General features: G+C 54.9%; 3 protein-coding genes across 13 annotated transcripts in view; 1 reads left to right on the top strand and 2 right to left on the bottom strand.

The window, feature by feature from the left end:
- The first annotated feature begins 1,362 nt into the window (after positions 1-1,362).
- Positions 1,363-5,276, top strand: LOC122463396 (guanine nucleotide-binding protein G(I)/G(S)/G(O) subunit gamma-7-like). Its single transcript, XM_043532920.1, has 3 exons — positions 1,363-1,459; positions 2,528-2,620; positions 4,012-5,276. The coding sequence occupies exons 2-3, from the start codon at positions 2,528-2,530 to the stop codon at positions 4,135-4,137; spliced, it is 219 nt and encodes a 72-aa protein (XP_043388855.1). The 5' UTR covers positions 1,363-1,459; the 3' UTR covers positions 4,138-5,276.
- Positions 1,924-16,481, bottom strand: FBXW9 (F-box and WD repeat domain containing 9). Of its 9 annotated transcripts, none has more exons than XM_037887769.2 (11): positions 15,523-15,670; positions 13,181-13,609; positions 11,873-12,012; positions 11,146-11,307; positions 10,485-10,597; positions 9,403-9,494; positions 9,079-9,227; positions 7,797-7,910; positions 7,088-7,177; positions 6,504-6,569; positions 1,924-2,119 (listed from the first exon to the last, which is right to left on the bottom strand). In XM_037887769.2, the coding sequence occupies exons 2-11, from the start codon at positions 13,605-13,607 to the stop codon at positions 2,084-2,086; spliced, it is 1,389 nt and encodes a 462-aa protein (XP_037743697.1). In that variant the 5' UTR covers positions 13,608-13,609; positions 15,523-15,670; the 3' UTR covers positions 1,924-2,083. The 9 variants fall into 9 exon arrangements, with proteins under 9 accessions (XP_037743697.1, XP_043388846.1, XP_037743696.1 ...); XM_043532911.1 differs by lacking the exons at positions 1,924-2,119; positions 15,523-15,670 and adding exons at positions 5,362-6,107; positions 16,346-16,481; XM_037887768.2 differs by lacking the exon at positions 1,924-2,119 and adding an exon at positions 5,362-6,107 and having other exon boundaries at positions 11,146-11,274; positions 15,523-15,707.
- Positions 16,482-16,638: 157 nt separating this feature from the next.
- TNPO2 (transportin 2) overlaps positions 16,639-25,287 on the bottom strand; it is a 30,683-nt gene continuing 22,034 nt past the window's right edge. For all 3 annotated transcript variants that reach the window (XM_037887845.2, XM_007058200.4, XM_027820677.3), the window contains exons 21-25: positions 25,107-25,182; positions 22,924-23,023; positions 21,998-22,072; positions 21,053-21,183; positions 16,639-19,618 (exon numbers count right to left, since the gene is read on the bottom strand). In XM_037887845.2, coding sequence (XP_037743773.1) covers positions 21,076-21,183; positions 21,998-22,072; positions 22,924-23,023; positions 25,107-25,182 — 359 coding nt within the window. In that variant the 3' untranslated portion in view covers positions 16,639-19,618; positions 21,053-21,075. The remainder of the gene's footprint in view (positions 19,619-21,052; positions 21,184-21,997; positions 22,073-22,923; positions 23,024-25,106; positions 25,183-25,287) is intronic.

Below are 25,287 nucleotides of genomic sequence, written 5' to 3'. Positions count from 1 at the left end.
TACTGCGCCCCATCATGGTGGTATCGAAGTTGCCCCTCTTTCTGGTTCCTCTCCCCCCACCTCTGCCCCTTTACCACCCACCATCGCCAGCCGGCGCCTCCTGCCCGCCTGCCACTCTCCGGTGGGGCTGAGGTGTGGGGAGCAGTGGATGCGAGTCCCGATCACGTGCTGAGCAGCAGCCATGTGAGGCCCAGCCTGGACAGATCAGGTGTCCTGCTACCCAGGCCCCATGAGCAGACTTCTCCCCGTGCCCCACCTCGCCTTTATGCCAACAGCCATGAACCCCGGGGCCCCAAGTTGGGGACACAGGTGAATCTCACCCATCCAGATGGGCAGGATGCCCGGTCAAAGGGAAGTCTGTCTTCAAAGCAGAGTGACCGCCGCTGACCTACAACCCTGTCTGCCAACCTCTGGGGGTGCCCTGCAGTCTGGAGGTGGGACAAGGCAGGATATCATGGCTGGGGGAGACCCCGGAATGCCAGGGTTCAGGGTCCCTGCACAACCACCCCCTTTTCCCAGCTGCAAGGCCCAAGATCCAGCGAGGGACCCCCCACATTCCTGCCCCATGTCAACATGGGAATGGGGAGGTGCTACAGCCCTGCAGCATCCAGAACTGCCCAAGAGGGGCAGATTCCACAGTGGGGACTGCAGCTGTGTCCGAAGCAGCCTGGCAGGTTGGAAATGCCCACCCCTGCTGGTGGGTTAGAGCGGCCGTAGAGAAGCAGCTCCCTGCCCCCCAGATACCCTCGACCTTTGGAAGCAGATTGATTGAACTCCTGCAGCTCTTCCCAGGAGGTCCCGTAATACCAAAGGTTTGCCTGTGGTCTCATGAACACAGCAGTGGGAGTCAGGACTCCTGGGTTCTTTTCCTAGAGCAAGGAGGGGAGTGGGGTCTAGTGCTTAGAGCAGGGGGGGCTGGGAGCCAGCTGGGACTCCTGGGTTCTATCCCCAGCTGTGGGAGGGGTGTAGGGTCTAGTGGTTGGACTGAGAAAGAGGGGATCTGGGAAGGACTCCTGGATCCCAAGGCATGATTTCCACTCTCACCCCTCTCCCCCCACCACGAGCCCTTCACCCCAAGCCTGGCTGCATTTCGGCTCTGGCTGCTCTCAGGGCTGAGATGCTGGAGCCCCCCTGCTGGGGAAAACGCTGCCCCGGCCCAGCAGGAAGTGCCCCCCTTAGCCCTGGAGCTGCAGCTACACATTGCTGGGTGACATTTCGCTCTGTGCATGGCCCAGCTGGCTTCAAAGGCATCAAAGCATGCGGGGCGGGTGGGGAGGCCCAACTGAACCTCAGCCTCTTGAGAGCGAGAGCAGGCAGGCGGCAGCCTGGGGAGGGGGGATAAATAGGGCAGAGGCGGGGGCACCGGGAGGCTGGTGGAGACTGACAGAAACGGGCAGCGATACAGCATCTGGGGAGTGCACCAGGCTGCAAACGGGGGGGAAGCGTTTTGCCATCTCAGGTGAGCAGAGCAACCCTGTCGGGGGGGGGGCGGGGGGGCAGAAAACAGGCCCTGATTTTGATCCCCCCTCCCCTAAATCGAGACAATGGGGGAGGCCGTGGAATTGACAAGAGGTTCGGATCAGAGCCAGGCTCAAATGCTGGTTCTCAGGACCGGAGGGGATGAGTTTCACCGGCAGCTGGATGACTCAGATGGCTCCTGCCGGCATTGGCCCAGCTCTGGGACTGCTGGTCCCACGGGGCAGGAGCGACAAACAGGTGCAGGGATCAAACCCCAGCAGTGTGTGTGACCCCCATCCTGAGCTTGGGATAGAACCCAGGAGTCTCAGTCTGGGAGGGGAGGGGGAGACCGAACTCCTGGCTTGGAGCCCTGCTTCTGGAAGGGGAAGCTGTCTAGAGGAAGGACTGGGTGTCAGCACTCCTCAGTTCTATCCCCTGTCCTAACCGTGGGGTCTAGTGGTTAGAGCAGGGTGGGGGTGGGAGTCAGGCGTCCTGTGTTCTAACACAGCTCTACCACTTGGTTGGTGACCCCAAGCTAAATCACTGCCACGCTCTGTGCCTCAGTTTCCCCACCTATTCAGTGGTCCTATTACCTGTGTTGCAGAGCAGAGGGCGGGAGCGTGAACTAACTTTTCCAAAGTTCTCCAAGACCCTTGGGCATCTGGAGGGATGGGAAAGGATTATTAATGTGCCTATAAACAACATGCAGCGTGTTTGCACAACACCCAGCACAAGGGGGTCCTGCTCCATGAGCGGAGCGGCTGAGCGCTACCGTATTACAGCTAATCAATAATAATGGAAGGATAAAGGGGATGGGTGCCCAGGCTTCCAGGCCCAAGATTTAGTGCCTGCCCCAAACTGTTGTTGTGCGCTGTTATATATCTGCCATGCCCCGCCCCAGAGGTGGCTGCATTTCAGCGGCATTTGGGAGTCTTCAGCTCTGCTGCCATTTAAACGTCACGTGCTTTTGCCTCCTGCTTTGGTTCTCGCAGAGCAGCCTACGTGCTTGTGGAGCTCAGCATCTTCACCCCCTCCAGGTGGTGTAACCCAGCCCTCCTTTGCCCTGCAGATGTTGGGGAAGGCGGCCAGCTGCAATCACACAAGCCAGGGCCAGAGGGCGGTGGAGCAGCTGCGGACAGAAGCCGGGCTGGAGAGAATGAAGGTGACACGACCTCCCTCACAGTCCCTACACTGGGGAATTCATTTGGTGCTGGATTGGCGGGGCCCAGCCTTGCCCCGCTGCTGAGGGTGAGACAGGAGTTCTGCCTCCAGGCCCTGGCTCAGGACTCCTGGGTTCTGTTCCTCGCACAGACTCTGTTTCTGCCCCACCCCCGCTAGAAACCAGCCTGAGGCCTAACAAACCCATGTCATGGGAAGTAGCACAAGAGGTGATGAACCAGCAGCTGCTGCCCAGCTGGAGCAGAAGATTCAAGGCCTAAATGGGGACCTAAGGCCCCTCTTATCCACACACACCTACCTTGAAAAGGGTAGGGAGGGCGAAATTGACATGGCAGGATCCCAGTTAGAGGGGATCTTTCACCCGGGGGGCAAGACCCAGAAGCAGAACCATTTGATTTGGGTGGGGGGAAGGGGGGGCCCAGCCTTGCCCCATGCCAGATCTCCCCCCATAGGATAGCACCACACAGGGGCCTGAGAAGGGGCAGCTGCTGCTCCCCAGTGGGGAAGAGTGGGGAGCCCCTTTCCTACACCCCTGCCCAGGGCAGCTGCGACACGGTTGTGCGGGGCGGTTCCAGCCCTGCAGCAGCCGGGGTGCATGCCAAGTTCAGGCTGCTCTGTCCTCAGGCCCCTGTTTACAGGACGGAGTAGCGGGAGCAACACAGTGGGGAGCACGGTAATTGCCTGGGAGGTGGTGGCTGGGTCAGGCCGCCGTGTTCCTTTCAGGCGTGGTTTAGCAGGACGTGGGGCCCAGGAGAAAAACAGATCCTGCCGGGATCAGCTGCAAAGTCGGCTCTGAAAGTGGGAGGCAGCGGGGGGGCACGTAGGCTCCTGGCCTCTTTCAGCTCTGGTGGGATGGGGCCCTCCCCGCTGGCACCAACCTGCGCCAGGCCCTTACGTAAAGCTTACCCTGGGCTCACTCTGCCCAGAGTTGGTTTCCCCCTCAGCGAGATGGTGCTTTCTGCTGGCAAACTGGCTGGGGTTGTGGGGCGGGGGCTGGAAGTCAGGACTCCTGGGTTCTGTTGCCAGCTCTGGGAGGACAGCAGGCTCCAGTGGTTAGAGCAAGGGGGTGGGAATCAGGAACTCGCACTCCAGGAGCTCCCCAAGACAGGGATAGAACTGGTTCCCAGCACTCCCCTGCTCTGGCCACTAGACCCCTCTCCCCTTCCAGGGAGGGTGCTAGGAACCAGGACTCCTGGGTTCTGTCCCCATCTCTGGGAAGCCCCGCAGGGTAAGGTCCTGACTCCCACTTCCCTCCCAGATCTGGGAACAGAACCCAGGAGTCCTGACTCCCAGTGCTCCCTACTCTAACCACTAGCCCTGACCCCCCTCACCCCGCTGTTTGGGTTTGCTCAGCTGCCTTCTCTCCCGCTCTAGGTCTCCCAGGCAGCCAGTGAGCTGCTGCAGTACTGCCGGGCCCATGCCCAGAGCGACCCGCTGCTGACCGGTGTCCCTGCCTCTGCCAACCCCTTCAGAAACAAGAAAACCTGCAGCATCCTGTGAGGACCCTGGACCTCCAGCCCGATGCGGACAACAGGCAGCGGCCTCTGAAGAGGGGAGCAGGCTCGGAGGGGGCATGACGGGGTTCCTGCTGTGTCCCACCCTATCACCCTGCTCCCCTCCCCACATCCAGGTCAGCGCAGCCTCTGTGTGCAGAGAGCAGGAGACTTTCCGACCCCTGGGGCCCGATCCCTCCTGGTGTAAATCAGGCGAGAGGAGGAGCAGGGAGTTGGGGGGAAAGTGTGGCCCTGCTGCAGCCGAGGGAGCTTTACCATCACTTTCAAGGCAGCCAGGCTCTCCCCCAGGTACAGCAATCCCCTTGTCAGTTACAGCCTCTGCACACAGCATGGGGAAGGGGAGCCAGGCCAGGCCTGATTGCAGGGCAGGGCCGGCCAGCCTCAGGGACAAGCCGGCCCAGCAGCCCTGCTGCCCTTGGGGTCCCCATTCACTCCATCCCCCTGGGGCTGGGGTGCAGACTGGCCACTGGACAAGCTGCCCCCACTCTACTAAGCTGCCTCATCCCTGGCTGGAGGAACCCGCGCTGGGGGTGAGCACAAGGGGGAGGAGCTAAGACCCAGTGGGTCATTCCGTTCTCAGCCCCCCTCCCTGGGGAGATGGATGCCCAACTCCGCCACCGACTCCGTGTGTGACCCTGGGCAACTCACTTCCACTCCCCCGTGCCTCAGTTTCCTCATCTTCCCAGGAGGGGGACTGGGAAGCACTAGGTTACTACGGTGATAAGGGCCTGGTAGGCAGACAGCTACAGCCTGCCGTTGCAGGGAGCCCAGTCAGCGATGGCAGCCGGTTCTGTTGGGTACTGGGCCCGGCCGTGCCAGCTCGTTGCACACAGGCAGTAAGGCCCCTAGATCCCCCCGACCTGGACTGGATCAGACCCAGGAACCTCAAATTGCGTTTTGTCCATTTTGACAGTGAGCTCTTCGAAGCCAGGACCGTCTCACTTTGTGTTTGTGCAACCTCTGGGGCCCTGATCATGGCTGATGCTCCCAAAACACCCCTCCTAATAAAGCATCTGCAGCCCAGTTCCCCCCAGTGCCAAGTGCTTCACTTAGCTTGCAGATCGAAGCTAGCCTGGGCCCTTTCGTCTCCTACTTGGCTGGTGCCGGGAGGAAGCCGCCGTGCCTGGATTTTCAAGGCTACAGGCATTGAATTTAAAACTAAACACGTGATTTCACTGGGAAGGGGATAAAAACCCACTGACATCTCTAATCAGATCCTGTCTGGCAGAATAGTTTAATCAACAACATTAGAACGTGCGTCTCAACTGAGTCCCTGTAAGTTACACATCAGCTCTGGACTCTGTTTCGATCTGGTCAGCCCTTGCGTCTGTTTTCCTCAACCTTTAGCAGGAGCACCCTCAGGCTGTGTGGAGCTGGGTTGGATGGTTACTGGTTCTGACCCCTTACGGCCGTCCCCTCCTGCGCTGTGACCTGAGAGATTTTTGGAACCGGCCTCAAAGGAGCAGCAAGAGCCCTGCGCCGTGGAAAAGCAGGTGGGAGGTCGACAGATAAGTAGCACAGGCCGCCTGGCAGTCAGGCCAGGGTTGTGATAAGGAAGGAGCCCAGAGGGTGGAAAAGGGGACAGTGGTGGAAGAATGTGAGCCAGAGAGAGCTAAGTCAGTGCGTCTAGCAGGGAAAGACTGGCCAGGCTCCGATCCCTCTGGAAACTCAGGCATGGAAATCGCTCTGGGAATGGCAGCGCCAGGGCGAGCTCAGGCCGTGAAGCTTTGACCTCCCAGCTCCTCGAGCCTCTTCCAAAGAACAACGAACAAACGAATGCTGGAACTCTGGCCCCTCCCCTGGGCGGGAACATGGGCCGGTGCAGCACCTCCCTCTGGGGCCGCAGCTGCAAGACGTGGCTCTGCGGATCCAGGCCTCCCATCAGGCATCGAGCCTCCAGATTTCCAAGGACAGGCCCCCGGAGGCAGCTACTACAATGTTGCCTTCCGCGCTGACCTGTGAGGGAAGCCGGGAGCGGAGGGGTGGGTGTAAACAGGCGCGACAGGAATCAGGGACTGAGGCCATGTCAATCTGGGAGGCCAGGGGACCAGCTCCAGGGTTCCTGCTAAATACACCCTGCCCCCGCCCCGAGTTCAGCCACAAGGACAAAGCGTCCAGCATTCAGCACGGCCTCAGATTCACACCTCGGGGCAGCACGTTCTCTCCCCTGGGCGCAAGGGAGCGCCCCCTCTGGCTGATCTGAGTGGTCGCCTGCCCTGGCCAAAGGAAGAGAGCCGAGGAGAGAGAGAGGATTCCACATGGACATTCCCCCACAACAGACAAGCTGGCTGGGAGGGCAGAAAGCTCAGGCACCCTCGTCCCCCAGTTCGGAGTCCGAGCGCCCCTCCTTACCCCATTCAGCACGTTGTTGTGCGTCTGTGAACAGATAGTGCGAGGCGGGTCCGTCGGAACGTGTATCTGAAAAGAGAAAACTCATGGGGGAGGTTGCCCAGGGCTGGGTGAATCCTTGGGAGGAATTGGGGGAGCCTCTCTCTGTGCTATTTTTAGGAGGGCCCACTGGTTCTTTGGTCATCAGGACTACGGGGCTGCATTGGTGCAGCTACCCTGGGACTGGCTACGGGTGGCCGGAAGTGGGGCAGGCAGATCCCAGGCCCAGACGAGGGTGTTACTGACTTGGAATCAGAAATGGCTTATTTGCACAATCCTTGCTGTTTGCATTATAGTGAAGCATGTTCTGGTGATGAAGCTGAGTGTGCAGAGGGCTCTTCCAAGGGCCAAGACACAATCCTCAGAACCCTCCAGCAAGCAGGAATTACCTCTCTTCCCCCAGGTGGGGAAACTGAGGCACAGACAAGGGAAGTGGCTTGCAGCCAAAGTCGCAGAGCTGGGGTTGGGACTCGGGTGTTCCTGGCCCCCAGCCTCTATGAGTAAGGAGTGGGGTGGGGGAAGGATTGCTAGGGAAGCATGGACCTTACCCGCAGGGTCTTGTCAGTGGAGGTCGTGTACAGAGTGCCCAGGGAGTGCCAGACCCCAGTAATCTGGGACCGGTGACCCACGTCAAAGTACTGTGGGGCGGAAAGAGACAGTAAGCTCTCTGCATACCTCCAGCTGGGGTTCACCACAGAGGGGAAAGCCAAGGCACCTCTCTGTTCCTAGCCCGTGTGGGTCCCATGCATCTCTCTGTTCCTAACCCATCACCTTCATGCTGGGGACTCTCACGCATATGCATCCAAGCCCGACCAGTGGTTCCCACTCCAAGGTGCTTCGGAGGGCCCAGTCTAGGGTGTCGCAGGTCAGATCACACCAGGACCCCATGGAAATCTAGGTATTTTCGGTATTCATCTGGCCCCACCAGTAGGAAGTAGCAAATGGGTCATTGAGAGCCATCTCCCCTGGCCTCCAGGGAGAGATGTTCCGTCCAGGGCATGGGGAATCGAGACCCATCCAGCACGGGGTTCATGGAGGAGAGCCCTCAAGTGAAACTGACAGTGGCTGAGTTCACAGCCCCAAGCTGCAGGCAGGCAAACAAGCAGCAGCCCTGGTGTTAATCCTCTGGGGTGAAATCCTGGCCCAGCAGGACCTGGATTTCACCCCAGGGTGAAAGGGGGCGGGGGGAAAACAGACGTAGTGCTTTGCAAGCCTGCATCCCTCTGTTCAGCCCCAGATCAGGGCAGGCCTGCATACCCGGATGCGCTGGAAGCCGCCTCCTCTGTTTTCAAAGACGTAGAGTCGTCCCTGGTTGTCCCCGGCCCACAGCTGCGTCCCCTGGTAGGACATGGAGAGCAGGTAGGATTCCAGCTGGGGAAGGAAAGGAGCAAAGAGAGGATGGCACAGCTCTGGGGGTGGATCGGTGTATGGGGGGTAGTGGATCACACAACACCCTCTGCCTATTCTAAAGGAGTTCCTTGACATTGGACTGCATCAGGCTGCCTGTTTCCTGGTTCCCCGCAGGACATCACATGTCACGGACAACAGAGGCCTGATGAGTGGAACAGGAGAAAGAGGCTCAGGTTTCAGGGGGACCTAGAATGGGGGGGACCCGCACGCCACAGAGGTTCAGCCTGGGACACCAGCCCTGCAGCGTGTTTAATACCAGTCTGTTTCTTACCGTGCAGCCTCCCTCATTGCTGGTGAATGAGCAGAATGCCTGGTTCATCTGGCAGGAGGAGCTAGAAGGGCTTCACCGCCATTAAGCACCACAACCCTTCCTCTACGAAGGAGGCTTGTGTTACCCCACTGTACATCTAGGGACACCGAGGCACAGCGACTGACTTGCCAGAAGTCAAACAGTACGTCACTGGCAGACATAAGCCCCGACTCCGTGGGTGCTCGGGGAAAAATTAGTGGGTGCTCTGCACCCATTGGCAGCCAAGATCCCCTCCCGCCCGCCCCCCCACGCTCCTCCTCCGCCTCCTCCCCTGAGTGCGCTGCATCCCCGCTTCTCCGCCTACCTCCCAGCACTTGCTGCCGCCAAACAGCTGTTTGGCAGTATAGGAAGATCCGGGAGGGAGGGGGGAGGAACAGGACAGTGGCGAACTCAGGGTAGAAGGCTAGGCCGGGGTGGGGATTTGGGAAAGAGGTCAGAATGGGGGCAGGGCAGGGCTGGAGTCTGGGCAGGGCTGGGTGGTCGAGCAGCCACCAGCATGAGTAGAAGTCAGCACCTATGGTGGCAGACTCAGAAGTCCTGACTCCCAGCCCCACCTGCTCGAACCACAAGACCCCACTGCCCTCTCAGAGCTAGGGATAGAACCCAGGAGGCCTGACTCCCTGCACCTCACACCCTCCTTCAGATGCAACCAATTGGGTCAGGGACTCTCTAAGGATTACATATTCTCCTCCCCCAAAATGTCCTCAGGTAGGGAGCGCCTACAAACTCCCATCTCCCTCCTCTCCATGGTGATTCCAGGCAACCTCCACTACCTTCAGCAGGTAGGAGGGAGAATAGTCACCAGCTCCGGCCACCCACCTGCAGCCTCTGGAGGACGCTATTGGCCCGGCGGTCGAAGATGACCAGCGTCCGGTCTTCGCTGCCTGAGATGATGAAGTGCTCGTCGGCCACAAGGGACAGGACGGCGCTGGAGTGGAGCTTGCGGCTCTTCAGTGGGGCCTGGGTAGCTGCCAGGAAGGGAACGGCATCAAGATCTGTGGGTCCTAGCCAGGTGATGCCTGCACTGGGCCCTGGGTCAATTACCCTCCCACGTAGCCCCACTGCATTGGGCCTGCTGCGCTCAGGGGTGCAGGGATGAGCTCAACCAACAGCTGGAGCCTCGACCCTAAAGCGGACACTAACCTCGCGGGTCGTACACCGTCACCTTCTTGTCGTAGGTCCCGGTGACCAGGATGTCGGGCAGGTAGGAGAGACACAGCACGGGAGCTTTCCCACTGGGAGTTGGGGAGACAAGACAGCGAAGGGAGAACAAATATGATCCTTCAGGATGAGCCTCGCAGTCGTCACCCCCCCAGGGCTGGAATGCCCAAGGCCTTTGGTCCCTCCGTGCCCAGCCTTTGGGCGGGATCCCGATGACGTCTGCGCGAGACCCTTCTCCTCTGCTGCTCCTCCCGAAAGTATTTATCAGATCCCCATTACCATAATATCTGAGCGCCTCGCAATCTGGGCTCCCCCCACATTACCGTAATGTCAGAGCACCTGGCAATCGGGGCCCATATTACCGTAATGTCGGAGCACCTCCCAATCTTTAATGCATGTATCCTCACTAACCCCGTTGTGTAGGGCTGTGCAGTTAACCCTACTGTATGTGTGGGGAAATGAGGGCCAGATTTTTACAGGTACCTAGGCACCTAACGCCTCTGGATCTCACTGGGAGTTAGGCACCGAGATCTCTTTAAAAATCCGTCCCTAAGTGACTGGCCTGAGGTCTCACTAGACTCTGTGCTGAATCCTGCTCTCTTGTGTGCCGGGCCAGCGCCCCAACCATTGCACCCTCCCTCCTCTCCTGCCAAGCAGCAGTCTCCGTTGATCGTCTTTGCTCTCGGATGATCCACCTGCCCCCCGGCTGCATTTTAAGCCCGTGATGTGGTATTCTAGGGGACAGTCTGTCTGGCAGGGACTGCACAGTGCAGAGCCAAGTTGTAGCGAGCCACGCAGGGAGATGCAAAGGAACGGCTTCTTGCCCGGCAGCCCCCAGCTTCAGCCCACTTCCCCGGCCTGAGCCCTTGGCCTCCCCTCTTCGGTACTCTGGTCTAGACTCTGCCCAGCAGCACCATCTCCTCCCCCCTCCACCGAGCATGGCCGGCCCGACCCCAGTCTCTAAGGCACTGCAGATTCCACTGGTGGCTGAGACTCTGGTGGGAACCAGGCTGGGATCGCTTCCTGGAGGGCCTGTGGTGCAGGGGGAGGAGGGGAAATGGTACCTGATCTCCCCAAACTGCTGCCCGTTGGCCTCTATGTCCCACAGTTTCACCGTGCTATCCCAGGAGCCTGAGCACACCTTGTTGTCTCTTGAAGCGAGTGACCACACCCAGCCCTGCACCGGGAAAGGGAGAGAAAAGGGTTAAAGTAAGAGGCTGCCCTTTCCTGGTGTCTTTCCCCGAAGCCCTTTAGCCCCCCAGACTCCCTGCAATACACAGAGTTAACCCCATTGTACAGACAGGGAAACTGAGGTGCAGAGCAGGGACATGAACACAAGAGATCCCAGTGCCCCATTCCTGTGCCAGTCACTAGACACGCTGTCCCGGCTCAATCCAACCCGACAGAAGGGAGGAAGAAAGCTCACATTCAGCACAGGCGTGGGCAAAAAGGGCACAGGGAAGGGGGGACTGGGCCAGGGGAAAATTTCCCGTCCAGGGGTCTCAGCAGGCCTGGCATCCCCAGAAGAAACCCCCCATCTCACGGCTACTGGCACCAATTAGCTCCCCTCGTCATGGCAACAGCAGGGGCTGGGAGACAGCTCGCTCTCCAGCTGCTTGGGCGTACCCATGCTGAGGACAGAGTGCTACCAGCATCTTTCTCCAGCTCAGAGGAAGCCTGGTCAGACTCCTCCCCGCCCCGGGAGATTGAAGGTCAGGTTCCCACCTTGTGCGTCCCGTTGCGCTCTGTGCCCAGTGCTTTCACCAGCACCTTGTCCGGGGACTGGCCCAGCTCCCGCAGATCCCACAGGTTGACGTTCCGATCCCGGGAGCCTGAGACACAGAGAGCCCCACCCTGCAAGAGAAGGAGACAGACTGGCCACGGGTCCTTTGAAATGGGAGAAACTGGTCAGTCATTGGTACAGTAGCAAAGAGATGATGGGACACTCAGAGGCAGGGACTCAGAGGTTAGAGCAGGGCGAGGCTGGATGTCAGGACTCCTGGGTTCTACTCTTGACTCTGCCAACAATTTGCTACATGACTGCTGGAAAGTCACTTCCCTGGTCGATGCCTCAGTTTACCCCTGTGCACATGATGTGAGCCGCTCAGATACATGTAAAAGTATCGCCTACTCTCACCCTACAGAACTCCTGGAGCCAGAGACCAATGTGCGGAGCCGCCCTAGCTAACAGCGCTCAGAAGATAACACCACCACAACCAACCGTACATGGGAAGAGTCTTCCATGCCTACTCCAGCCAACAGCTGCATCTCATGATTAGAGATCAGCAGCTGTTAAACCCAGAAATAGAACCCAGGAGTCCTGACTCTGCTCTACCTCACTAGACCTCACATCCTTCCCTCCCACAGCCTGGAGTAGAACCAAGGAGTCCTCACTCTCAAGCCCCCCGCCACCAGACACCAATAGCCAGCAAAGGAGGAAATCGGATCTCACCTGCAAGAGCAGAACGGAGTCTATGGAAGCGAAGTGGCCCTCGGTGAGGGAGAAGTACTCTGTTCTCCTGCCATCACAGGCCCAGTGTCTGAGATGCTCCTCCAGCTCCATGCAGGCAACCGGCCAGTTGAAGTCCTCCTCTGCGTAGAAAGGAAGAGATCACACAGATCAGGGTGAGGGGTGTCCCGCTCTGGGCGTCCCATAGCCTGGGTGGGTAGGGAATCTGGGGCTTCCAAAACTGCTGGGAGCTTTGACCCCACAGCCACTCCCCATCTCCTGCACCAGGTCGAGGTGGGGCTGCGTAAAAATCGCTTTCTTCAGGGTAGGGGCTCTCAGTCTTTCCAGGCTACCGTAGCCCTTTCAGGAGTCTGATTTGTCTTGCGTACCCCAAAGCTTCACCTCACTTCAAAACTACTCGCTTACACAATCAGACACAAAAATACCAAAGTGTCACAGCCACACTGTTACTGAACAATGGCTTGCTTTCTCATTTTTATCAGAGAGTTATAAAATAAATCCTTTGGAATGGAAATATTGTACTTACATTTCAGTGTACAGTCTATAGAGCAGTAGAAACAAGTCATTGTCTGTATGAAATTTTAGTGTGTACTGACTTCGCTAGTGGTTTTTATGTCACCCGTTGTAAAACTAGGCAAATCTCTAGCTGAGCTGATGGACCTCCTGGAACATCTCTGCGTACCTCTGGTTGAGAACCGCTGCTTTAGAGTCCGTAAACCCTTCTCTTCCCAAGGACGGGGATATGTCACCTCTAGGGGCCCCAACGCGGCCCCTTTGAATGGATGGGCAGCAAAGCTAAGCCACAGCATTGCCGCCTCAGAGCATCACAAACCACCTCCCATCCCTCGATCCAAGGAAGGGCGGCGGGGGAGCTACGGCCATTACAGAGGTGAAGCCAAGGTAAAGCAGGGAGGGGACTTCGCCAGGATCACATAGTGACGTCAGCTGCAAAGCAGGGAACAGAAGTCAGGTGTCCTGGTTCCGAGTGCCCCCCTCCACTGTAACCACTAGACCCCCTTCTGGAGCTGGGGATGGAACCCAGGAGTCACGACTCCCAGCCCCCTGCCCTAACAGCTGGGGATAGGACCCTGGAGTTATCGTTACCCTCCCTGCACAGTTCTAACCACCAGCAACTAACTCTCAAGGTTGTAGAGTTAACAGGGGAACCCCTCTGAGGCTCATGAAATAGCGTCTGGTCCTACAGTAGATCCCTGGCCCACAGTCCCGTGCTCAGCCCTTGTCTCTCCTCCAAGTCCCACCTCCAATGAAGAAAGTCCAATGGAGATCTACCTTCCACCACCGGGTAACACCCACTGATCCTCTTCTGAAGGCGAATCCTCCAGGTCACTGGGTCCTGCACAATATCCCTGAGGGTCCGACAGACCAAGGGCAAGACCTCGAGAACAAACCTGGCTTCCAGGTAAGAGCAGATCTCCAGGATCAGCTCCAGAGGGAGGGCTAACAGCCCAGAGGTCACGTTGTCGCTTGCAGGAGACTTCTTCAGCTCGAGGGGAGACCTGTGCTCCGATGCCTGGGCCCTGGGCCCCACAGACAGTGACTCGGGAGGTGGGCACTGGGCCTTGTGGCTGGGCTGAGCAGAGCTGAGGATGCGGTCGACGTACTCCTGAGCCTGCGTGTCTGGATCAACCTTGTTCTCTGTGTCGGAGTCATTGTCGGAGCCTTGGGGGTCCTCGGAGGAGCTTGGTGCCAGGTCCATGGCTGCAGAAGCAGTAGGGACAGTGAGAGTGGCAAGCACAGCATAGGAACCAGTACAGCATATCGTATGTAAGCATAGAGCAGAGCATAACATTGGCCATTCTATCCCATGCAGCCGATACAGCAAGGGACAGGTTCAGTCCACCAGTCCCTTTCATTCTGCCAGCTCATCCGGTAGCTGTATGTGCTCAGGGTTGGAGTTTAAGGCCAGAAGCGATCATTAGATCATCTGGCCTGACCTCCTCTAGATCGCAGGCCATTCAGTGACCCCAGTAACTTGTGTTTGGCTAAAGCATCTTTCAGAAAGACAACCTGACTGGAAGACAAGACAAGATGGAGAATCCACCACTTCCTTCAGAGTCTGTTCTAATGGTTCATTATCTTCCCTCTCAAAAATCAGTGTCTAATTTCTCATTTGCATGTGTCTGGCTTGAATTTCCAGGTGTTCGTTCCTGTTCTGCATTTCTCTACTATGGTCCCTCTAGACCCACCATTGCATCCACCTGCTGTACCAGCTCAGACCCACAGCCCTATGTCCTCAGCTTCCCATCCTCTTGTTCTGCAGTGTTTCCCAAAATAGGGGGGGAAAGGAGAAGTGAGGACTGACAGACTTCTCAATTGTTCTCCAGAGTCTCAGCTTTCATCATTAATTAAGGTCTTCAGCTGTTGTGGTTGCAAGGAAAACCTTCAACACATGCCCTGACTGTAACACTGCCGGAGTCTGCAAAGAGCCTGAGCTCATAACCCTGAGACGGGGCTGTTGCCCCAAGTGTGACCGACACAGCAACAGTGCCTGAGTTTGCAGAGAGCCCATTCTCTCAGATGCCCTCTCTGAAAAAGTAGAAATTTTCTGTAATATTTGTTTGATTCCTACGTGTACCTCAGGTGCCCTATGTATTTGCCATGCTACCCAGAGTGGTACGAAAGTGTTATCTGCTGTTTGGGGCAGGATGTGATGGGAAGGATGTGATCTAACTGTCTGGGGTGGGATGAATGTGTCACTAAAGGACGGCTGAAACCGAGCCATATCTATGGAGAAGCTGGAAAGACAACAGGAACCCCAAAGGCTAAAACAGTCACACCTAGAAACCAAGAAGGAGGAGATCCCCCCTCCCCCAGGATGTGGAGCAAAGGCCCCAGCTGGAGAACGAAGAGGACAGGTGTCAGGGAGAAGGGCTGGCCTCTGGGGAGCCAGAGAAGCTTTCACTTGGGGCTGACAAGGAGACAGACAAGGATGGATTCCACAGTAGCTTGGCTGATGGGCCCGGCTTGGCCAGGACGGCCCATGGTTTACCTCCGCCTCTGGGCGCTAACCTCAGGGCATTCAGATGCTACAGCCAGGTGACTGACCTGCCTGTGACGCTGGAGGGGGAGCGCACAGGCAACCCGCAGGAGGCTGGCTGGGCTAGGCTAGATTTGCTGCAGGGAGCCAGGAGAGACAGGGCCAGACTCGGATTCCTAGGGGTCTGGCCCCACAGAGTTAGGGCCCTGGGCCCAGCTGGTTCAGGGGGGTGTCGCACCCCCCCCCCCCTCGCAGAGACCTGGGGGACCGGCTGGCTCAAGGGGGGGGTCGCCCCCCCGCCCTCGCAGAGACCTGGGGGACCGGCTAGCTCAAGGGGGGGGTCGCCCCCCCCCCGCAGAGACCTGGGGGACCGGCTAGCTCAAGGGGGGGGTCCTCGCCCACCGCAGAGACCTGGGGGCCCGGCTGGCTCGGGGGGGGTCGCGCAGAGACCTGGGGGCCCGGGCCCGGTCCAGGGGCGCCGCCCAGGGGCTGGCTGCAGCCGGGGCAGAGCTCGGAGCCGGGGCAGCGCGGCCGGCAGCGCGGAGGAGGCTCAGGCTGGCGGGGGAGGGGCAATGAACGAAGCCGCCGCCCCCGGGACCAGCCTGGCCCTACCCCGCCCCGCCCCCCTTCTTACCCCCGGCGGGGGCCGAACCGCTCCCTCTGACAGCGGAGCCCCGCCTCCTCTTGCTCTCCACTTCCGGATCCGGCGCGTCCACCCCCCAGCGTCACAGGCCAGGCGGCTTCCGGCGCCGGAAGATGACGTCACATAGCGGAACTACTGCTCCGCCCTCTTTCTCACGTGACTGCCCTTTCTAGGGTGAGATCATCCTCGGCAGGGTCTGGGTCATAGATTCCCCCCCCGTGTCATGACGTCAAGGCATTCATGTGACATCATACGGATGACATAACCCTCTTATGACATCACAGGATCAGTGTCTTCCCCAGCCTTAGGCAACAGCCTTCGTACACCCCCAGCCAGCGACCCCGCAGCCCTCCCAGGGGCAGCGTGGCAGGAGCCAGGCCCCAGCTGGGCTGCCCACCCCAGCTCCTCCCTGAGACAGACCAGGGCTGGGTCTGCCCCGCCCGAGGCTGGCCCAGACCCTACCCCCAACTATCGCACCTGTAGAGCCCCCGCCCTAGCAGCCAAGGAAGCACCTCTAACACCCCACTCACCCCCCCCCCCGTAACCAGCGAGCTGGGCTCTCGGCTGCCTCTTGCAAATCCAGAAGCAGGCCAAGGAAGCAGGGCACCACTGAAGGCGGTCAATGAGGCCAGCTTCCCAAAGCACTTGTGACCACAGTCTATCCTCATGCTCCATTTTTGAGATGGGGAAACAGAAGCACAGAACTTAAGTAGCTTGCCCAGTATCATACCACTTAATGAACCCAGGTCAGTGCCTTTAAAGCACACCCATGTGCTAATTCATTTTTTCATTTGTTCTGTAAATCTTCACCCACCTTTACAAAGGAGGTATTTTTCCCACTTTACATATAGGGAAACTGAGGCCCAGGGAGGGGAAGTGATATGCCCAATATCAACTCTCAGGCCTGTGGCAGAGCAAGAAACAGACACCCCTGCAGGGTTATGAGAAGTATGAAGAAACGTGGCAGCGAGGAATGCGGACCACAACTCGTGGTAGACAATACAAGGCCCTATATGTCAGTATACTTCCTAGCAGATTCAATTGTGCTCTGGAGATAGGGGAGTGAGGGAGCATAGGGATCAAATAAAGTGGGGAGGAGAGAATGGCAAAGTTTACAAACCCAATATTTACTTAAGAAAAAACACTGAGCTTAGACACACCTGTAGAGTGGAGTCACATGAAATTTGCTTTTTTTTTTTTTTTTTAAGTTGACAAAATTATACATAAAATGAGAAAAATCTCATTTCAGCAAGGTGCAAGCAGCGGCTTCAACACTAGGTACACTGTCACCATAGGAAACAGTACAGCACATTTACAAATATACAAATCCAGGGTTAACAAACAGGAGGCAGAAACTAGAAGCACTTATACAAAAAAAAAATCCATTTCTAGAGGCAGTCAGGTCAAGTAGCTTAAACTTCACTGTTCGAGAAAGAGTTCACAGCCTTCTTTCATCTTCCTACGTTTTGGGAACTTAAAACAATTTTTTTTAAAAGTGTTATAGCAAGCTGGGATGCCAATTTACTTAGCAGTATAGTTCTTGTTCATGCATTTAAAAAGATCACACCAGAACCCTGCTCTAATGGAAATCCATGTTTCATCCCTCTCTGGAGGAGGAATGGAGGGAAAGGGAATGCTTAAAAATAAAGCATCAAAATGCAAAAAAAAAAACAAAAAAAAAAAACATCTGATAATTTCCCAGAGACCTGCTCAAGTCTTATACCAATAAAAAATAAAAATAAAAAAGGAGGCTGAATTGAAGGAATGTATCTATTTAGTTCCCCATCCCTTCCTTCCTCTAAGGCAGAGATGCACTTAGGGCTGAATGCGGCTTGAGTCTCTCCCCACCACTCAGATCTTCAGCAGGAGAGACGGCTAGGGGCTACACCAGCCAGTGAAAGCAACAGTAGACACTAAGCCAGCCAGGGTGCCATGCTCAAAATTTTGTGGTGGAAGGCCTATTGGGATGTTCACCCGGTGAACTCCAGTGCAAAAACTTGGAGGGCGTTAAAAGAAAGCTTTAAAAAAAAAGTATAGAAAAAGGAGGGAAAGGAAGTGCTGAAAAATAACCAGGGAAGATGAAGGGAAAGGATCAGTGAAGCTTAAGTTACTGAGTGATCCCACAAACAAATGCTTTCAATAGACACAGGTGCAGCATGACTGATCCTAGAGTGACCAACTGCTGCTTTAGTAAATTGGTTCCCCCCACCCTGCATGACATTGCCACCCAAAAGAAGATGGTGGGTTCCTCACTGCAAGGTACTTTTGCAACAGGTGCGGCTGCAGCCTCGAGAAGGGTCAGACTTTCCACAGTTCAACCACAGGTTCGTCCTGCTGTCACCTGAGTGACTTTCAGTTTTTATTTTTATTTTTTTTTTAAAAAAAAAGGAGTCAGAAAACAGAAATCCAGGAAGGAGTTGGTGAAGAGTTCTCCCCAACCTGCACTCGGAGAAAAGCAGCGTCCCAGCGGCGCTCTCCTCTCAGGAGAACTGGAATTTCCCTTGGTTCGTGTCACTTTGGGAAATGATCTCTCTTCATCCCACAGCTCAGTTGATTACAGACAGATCAAGCAGACTCAGACACTTCCTGACAACTGGCAGCACCGCCTGCCCACTCAGTTATTCTTGCACCTTTAAAGGATTAAACCTTCCCCCTTCTTTCCTCCCCATACAGCTGCCTTCTGACTAGTGGCAAGTCAAAAACCACCCAGGCTGTCAAATGGTGCTTTCACAGCACATTTCCTCATTTATAGTTAAAAAGCTGTGGTTACACCAAGTCAAAAGCTTTCAGCATAACTAACCCCTGATTTTTGTTTTTTTGTTTGTTTTTTAAATAAACCGGGGACTAAAATTCATGGGAGTCTTTTGTCAAGACTCCAAATGAGCATGTAGCAGAGTTTATGGACTTGTCTTTAAAATAAATCTGACTGTTGCCAACACAAAGCTACCCTCCCATCCCCTCTGTGCTCCGCTACTTTGACTGCCCTCTTATTTTGTAAACGGAAGTGGCAGAAACTCCATTAAGACAGAAAGCGTAATTAACCGTAATGAATTATGTTACTTGGGACCGAGTGCAGTACATGTCTCCCTGATCAGGTGCTCCATAAACCAGGTGAAGACTAGATGTCCAGCCTATGCATGATACAAACACATCACTTACAATCCCACCCTAGTCACTTTCACCTCCCTCTGTCTGTAGCTGAAGGACAGGTTAAGAGAATTCACTGCACTGTGTATGTTGATTTTTTCTTTTTTCTTTTTTTTTTTTTAATATAAAAAACATGCTTCTCCGACAGTATTTGTTACAAGGGCCCCCTTCACAATAGAAATCAACTGGATCTCGGGTCAGGAGGTCCTTACGGGTTGGGATATTTTGTGCATCGCGTCCAGTAAACAACGCCATGGAACTATTTCAGAAAAGGTTTTTTTCTTGCTGTTTTAAGTTTCTAGATGAAAAACAATTACATGTAATTATGGGCTACTCACAGGATTGCTAGTCTACTTCGGTCACCATGCAGTCTTGAAGAGGTGAGGAAAAGCTGATCTCAAACACTGGTGACTGGTAATATTTATACAGTAGTATAACCTTGGTTTTATTATAGTTTAACCCTTCCATTCTCAACAGCTCGATTTTTAACCATTAGAACTTTTTATCCAATTTTAGCATTTTATTCATATCTTTGTTTTTAAAACCTAGCCTTTAAATGTTTTTTTTAAAATTATTATTCTTATTATTATTATAAGCTAGTCCTTTTCTATTATGGCCCTAGTTAGATCCCTTTCTCAGGAAGTGTTGCAGTTTAAGATCGCTCCCCTATTTTGGCCCACGGCCAACCCCCACCCCATCCCCATCTACCAGATGATCTCTGAAAAAAAGAGGAAAGAGCCCCTTTTCCCAATCACTGAGATTCCCTGGTTGCTTGTTTGAATTGATCTCGGAGGTCCCCCCACTTCAAAATTTCAGGAGATGGGAGGGAAGTCATTTTATGTCCCACAATGCTCCTCCCTTCCTCCCTAACCCCCCATTAACAGGGCTCTGCAACACCTGTGGACGAGTTCCCAGTAACCCTCCCAGCACATACAGGAACCTAGAGGAGAGACAAGAGAGAGGACACCAGTTAGTCAAGGTACACACGGGTCAAATGAAGCCCTCTGAAAGGGACTCAGAATAGCTGCAGTCATTATTAGCCACAAGTCTCATTTCCCCTGCTTTTCCTGGAAGACTCTGGCAATGGGAAAACTAGCAGATTATAGCAGCACATGTGATGCGGAGGAGGAAGAGATTTGTATCCAGGTTGGCTGAAACTTGTCATAACCCAAATGTGCAACAAACAGTTGGGAGACGAGCTCTTGGTTAAAAATCCAACACCTCAGTGGGTGGGCAGACAGAGCTCATAAGCCACAACCTAGACAGCCAAGGAGTCCTCCACCGAAATTAAGGCAGATGAGATTTGATAAGCCCTGCTGTTTCGAAGGCAAAACACAAATGGCCAATCAGGCTGACTTCATATTCCCCTGCTTTGGGGCATCAGATCAGTTTTGCAAACTGTCCATCTGCTAACTTTACATGTCAAAACTCTTTGTTCCAGGTAAGAGAGTTTTTTGGGGTTTTTTTTTTTTTGGGGGGGGGGGTGCGGAGGGAGAAGAGAAATATTTAAGCCAAAGTTTTAAAGCTTGGGTGCATTATAAATGAGAGACCTGATTCTCAGCACCCAGAAATCCCCAGCTTCAATGGAAGCTAAAGGTCCACAAGGATCAGGCCATTTTTATTTGAGTGTCTAAAGCCTAAATCTGTGTTTAAATTGACCTTCATCTCTTTGTCCGCATGTTAAGGGTGGGCAAACAGATCAAGTGTCTGGGCTGGTAAGTCTTCCTGAGTGTGCTACCTCAGGGCTTTCGATTTTTTTTCCCCACACTTCACACCTGTTTTGCTCAGGGACCTCAGCACCTCTGAGAGGAAGATTGAGCAATCATTCCATTTTAGAAGTGTGGAAACTTGAAGCAGGAGTCCTGAATCCCATTCTGCCACTGTAACCTTCAGACAACACTGCCTCTCCACACTTCCCAGACACTAAACATTTGGTTTGCTTTTCACCAGTTCTGCTCTTCTTGCCATTAGAAACTGACATTTTGCCTGAGGATCTTAATGCAGGTTCATAAATCACCATAAGTTCCACCCTCAGCCCCAACAAGGGAGACATCACACTTCCACTACAGATGGAGAAACTGAGGTACAGAGAGGAAGTGACTTTTCCAAGGTCACAGTCAGTGGCAGATCCAGGAGACTGCCAGCTCCCAGCCCTGTGCTCCAAACCCTTCACCACCCTGCCTTCCCACTTAATCTCTCCATCAACTTCTTACCACGTTAACACTTGAAACCTATTTGCCAGAGGAGTGAAGCGGTGGGGAGGGGCAATGAGTGGTTTTAGCCCCATGAGAATGGGAGCTAAAAGTCTATGCCCATCACCACCACACTGGCTGATCCACCAGAACCAGCCACGGTTCCCTGTGTCCAAACTCACCTGGTTCGGTTTCTCTGCGTTGCCTAGACCCCATAGAACGCAGCTAGCCTCTCCTTCAGCAGAGGAGGGAACTGCTCCGAGAACTGCTGCCAGTTTTCCTCCCCAACTTGGTCTTTGAAGCCATGAAGAATCTGAGGACGAAGAGCAGCGAGATGGGACTGCACAGGCTTGTGTGTGGGCAGGGGAGGTGGAAATACAGGCGCGTGGCTATGCCTACAGCCCTCCCTGTTACTGCGAGGCTCCTGGGTCAGCAGAACGAAGTTAGAGGAGGATGAACAGCCCCACCCACTCTCTGTGCGCTACAGAGGGAAGACGTGGACTCTCCCGCTTCGGAGCTGCAGACGGGCCAAGCGCTGCGATCCGCACACACTAACCCGAAGCGGCAGGGATTCATGCTGGGGGCTCACTGTTGAGGCCAAACAAACCCAGCCAACGCTGGCGGTTCCAAGCTCCACCCGACGGCAGCTGCAGCTGAACATGCTTAATAAGGCACTGAAGCTGCTGGAGTGTTTAGTAATGCTTATCCCCCGCACAACCAAGACACAATGACAGTGTCACACTCCAGATGGAGGCCTCTGAGTGCTATACACACATGAACCCTCACCACCACCCTACAGGAGCTGGGCTTCACAGTTTATAGATAAGGAAGCGGAGGCATAGACAGAGCTGGAAAGACCCCATATCGACCCATGAAAAGAACCCAGGAGTCCTGACCTCCCCAGCTCTAGCCATTGGACAGCACTCCCTCTCCATCAGCAAATAAATGGAGCTAGAGATCAGGCCATCACTTCACCTGCTTGCGATGACAAGGAAGCCCCTTGTCAGTTGAAAGCTCAGAAAGAGGGCCCCCCCTCTCGCCACAGTATTAGTCTGCAAAGATCCATAACTGAACTGAGGGCTCAGCTGAGGCATCTCTTGCCCCCCTCCTTACGACGCGTTACTTACCTTATAAAACATGTCCCTCAGGTCATCCTTCGGGCTCACCCACGAAGCAACAGCATCACAGAAGAAAATAAAGTCCTGGAACAGGATAAAGGTGCTTGGGAAAGAGCAGACCCAGACCCCAGCGCAGCGTGAATGAAGAGTCCCATTTTAAGGCCAGACAGGACCTTTAGATCCAGTCTGATTTCCTGCAGAACAGAGGCCAGGGAACCTCCCCCAGCAATTCCAGTAGCAAGCCCAGCGCTTCTGGATGAGCTACAGCAAGTCTTTCCAGGAAGACTCTTTTTAAAGTGCTGCTCACCCTTAACAACAGCAACACTAATTCCACTCGGATACCGACCTTGACTTAAAGGCCACGAACGATGGAAAATCCACCATGCCCCTAGGTAAGTTGCTCTAGTGGTTAATTACCCTACTATTAAAAAAAATCACCCCTATTTCTAGTCTGAGTTTTTCTACTTTCAGCTTCCGGCCATTGGCTCTCGTTATGCCTTTTTCCTGCTAGCTTAAAGAGCTGGCTTTATGGTGTGAAGCGACACCGCCGTGGGGACCTGTCCGATATCAGGAGCAAAGCAGGGTCAGGGCTTACCAAGGCAAATCTCAGGTTGCTGCAGGGAGAGGCGTGAGTGGCTTGGGAGGGGGCACTCTTCCTTTGGTCAGTGCTACTGGCTGCAGGGTCAGAGACTCAGTGGGGGCACTCTCCCCTTGGAATCAGTATGGACCCCGATACCCCAGTGCAGCACTGTGCTACGGGGAGCAGGGGGGGTGACTGTGTCAGGCACCCACTGCTGGAGTCAGTGCAGGGTTACACAGTTCTGTGGCTGTGGGGGTTCCCTTTGCAGCTGGGTAAGAGGGTGCTGTGTGGAGGGAGGTCCAGCCAGCTACTCCAGCAGTCACACAGCCCTAGAGAATGGCTGAAGCGCCGTTACCTGCACGACTCCACCAGGATTCACCCCAATCATCATGCAGATGCCGCGGAAGGCAGAGTCCTTCTCTTCGTTATCACGGATGTTCCGTAGAGACGTACACCTGGAAGGCAGAGCACATCCCACAATCAGTGCCAGAGGGGCTGGGCAGAGAGCAGGCCAATTAGGCTGAACAGCTGCACATCCAGCAATGCCAGTGCACTGGTGCAACCACAGCTAGGTAGATGAGCCCATGGCAGTTGAGCCCAAAAAACCAGAGCTAAGTTACTCCCTAGTACTAGTAGAATTAGCACCTGGGGATCCCTGGCGTTAGTGCAGAGACACCGCCATGCCAGTATTAGCTTCTCATCCTTCTGTCCCTAGATGCTTGACAAATGGATCTCCCCAGACTCAATGGCAGTGTTGGAATTAGAACCCAAACGCCCAGCCCAGTACCTCTCCATTGGCCCATCCTGCCTCCTTCCCCTCTCAGTAACTCATCTGAGGTTTCAGATACTGCGATAACTCAGGGCCTTGTTTCCCTGGGTCGCTGGAAGCCGGCTCTGTGCTATACTTGGCCTCACTCGCCTGCTGGGGCCCGGTCTGAGCTATCGTTCATGCAGTTACACTGAGCACCGGCAACCTGGTCAGGACACGGCAGCGTTAAGAGATTAAAAATCTACCTGGGGAAGTTGGGGGGTGGGGGGGTTATTTTTTAACAGAACGCTGAGCTAGCAGGAGTCCAACTCCCCTGCAAAAAACTGCTGTAAGATCCCAGCCGGGGGTAGGTGGAGATAAGAAGCAAAAAGAAGAGGAGTACTTGTGGCACCTTAGAGACTAACCAATTTATTTGAGCAGAAGCTTTCGTGAATTACAGCTCTGCTCAAATAGGTTTCAGAGTAGCAGCCGTAACTCTGCAGTAGCAGTAAGGACTTGTGGCACCTTAGAGACTAACAGATTTATTTGAGCAGAGCTGTAGCTCACGAAAGCTTCTGCTCAAATAAATTGGTTAGTCTCTAAGGTGCCACAAGTCCTCCTGTTCTTTTTGCAAATACAGACTAACACGGCTGCTACTCTGAAACCTGTCATAAGAAGCAAAGAGTCTCTATTAAAAGGTAACCAGTGCCACACTGCAGATGAGGCAGGCAAGCTTATCTCCAGAGAAATTGGAGCTGCAGGCTCCCCGGGGGAGGACTCTGCTGCTACTGTTCCCCACCTTTGTTTATGGAAACAAGCCCCGAGTTGTATTCCCTTTCCTCAGGGGACTGGTTTAGTCAGCCACTCGGCCAGAGAAATGGGGGAGTCTGTTGTGGAGGTCCCCCCAGGACAGAAGCTTGCTCAGGTACGTGCCAGTTCAGTTAGAACCTCTCCCTGGTGTGGGATCACACATCGAGTTTCACCAAACCGCTTGCCATTCCCTTTGGAGAAACTGTGGCGTGCAAGGAGCAGTCGATCCTGACACTCAGGAAGAGCACCAAGGGGAGGAGTTGGGGGGGCGGGCTGAATTTATTTCTAAAGCCTGGCAAATCCCCGCCCTCAGAGAAGATGGAGGGTGAAGCTCCAGCCACACAGAGAGACAGTCGTGCAATACGCAGCCCTCAGCAATAGCAGGTAAGTGTCACACCCACACAGAGCAGGCCCAGGTCTGGACACGTCAAATGCTATCTCAGGTAGTTTCCTGGCCCTGGTTGCTGTAGTATCTGAGAATCTCCCAATCCTCCTCATGCTTCTCCTCACAACTGAGACAGGGCAGTGCCATTATCCAGGTAGGGAACCTGAGGCAGAGACACTGGGTGACTTGTCTAAGGTCAGAGGAAGTCAGTGGCAGAGCAGGGTCCTTAATGCAGGTCAGTTGAATCCCCATTTCAAGCATAGACAGGCATGAGTGCTGCCCCAGTTCACCCAGCTCCCTCCCACAGTAGGGTCTCATTTGGAAGTTACCCAAAAAACCCTGCTCCCACAACTGCACTGGGAAGTATGGGCTTGGGGCTTTAAGATCCCAGAATGCACTGGTGCAAAGAGCTAGGCAGAAGAGCCTGGATCACTGGAAGCTTTTTGCCATGTTGTCCATCAGGCCGTGCTGCAATTGCCTGTCGCTATCACCTGGAACAGACTCCTCCCAAGGGAGCAGCCATGAACCCTTCAGCCAAACACCTGTTCTACACCAAATGCTCTATTTCCCCCTCTCCGAATGCGGTTTCACTAACCAGGGTCTGATAAACTGCTGTAGCATCGGCGCGACCTCTTGAGGGCAAACGTAACCCAGGCGTCCGATGGTGATGGCTGGAAGAGAGACAATCCCATCACGGATCTGAGCAGCGAGTCTGGGATTCAAGTATGTCCTGAGGACGCGGCACACGGCAAGAGAAGCAACTAGGGGACTGGGAG

The sequence above is a fragment of the Chelonia mydas genome, chromosome 20, assembly GCF_015237465.2.
Source record: "Chelonia mydas isolate rCheMyd1 chromosome 20, rCheMyd1.pri.v2, whole genome shotgun sequence".
NCBI lineage: Eukaryota > Metazoa > Chordata > Testudines > Cheloniidae > Chelonia > Chelonia mydas.
Note: the sequence above shows the minus strand (reverse complement) of the source record. Positions and strands in the feature narration are given on the sequence as shown.

Bases quoted from the DNA above. Each gene is read 5' to 3' on its own strand.
- LOC122463396 (XM_043532920.1), top strand. From the start codon at position 2,528: ATGTTGGGGAAGGCGGCCAGCTGCAATCACACAAGCCAGGGCCAGAGG. The intron at 2,621-4,011 runs GTGACACGACCT...CTCCCGCTCTAG, and splicing joins CCGGGCTGGAGAGAATGAAG to GTCTCCCAGGCAGCCAGTGA.
- FBXW9 (XM_043532911.1), bottom strand. From the start codon at position 13,607: ATGGACCTGGCACCAAGCTCCTCCGAGGACCCCCAAGGCTCCGACAAT. The intron at 12,013-13,180 runs GTAGATCTCCAT...CTTTCTACGCAG, and splicing joins GTGTTACCCGGTGGTGGAAG to AGGAGGACTTCAACTGGCCG. The intron at 9,495-10,484 runs GTACCATTTCCC...CCCAACTCCCAG, and splicing joins CAGCAGTTTGGGGAGATCAG to TGGGAAAGCTCCCGTGCTGT.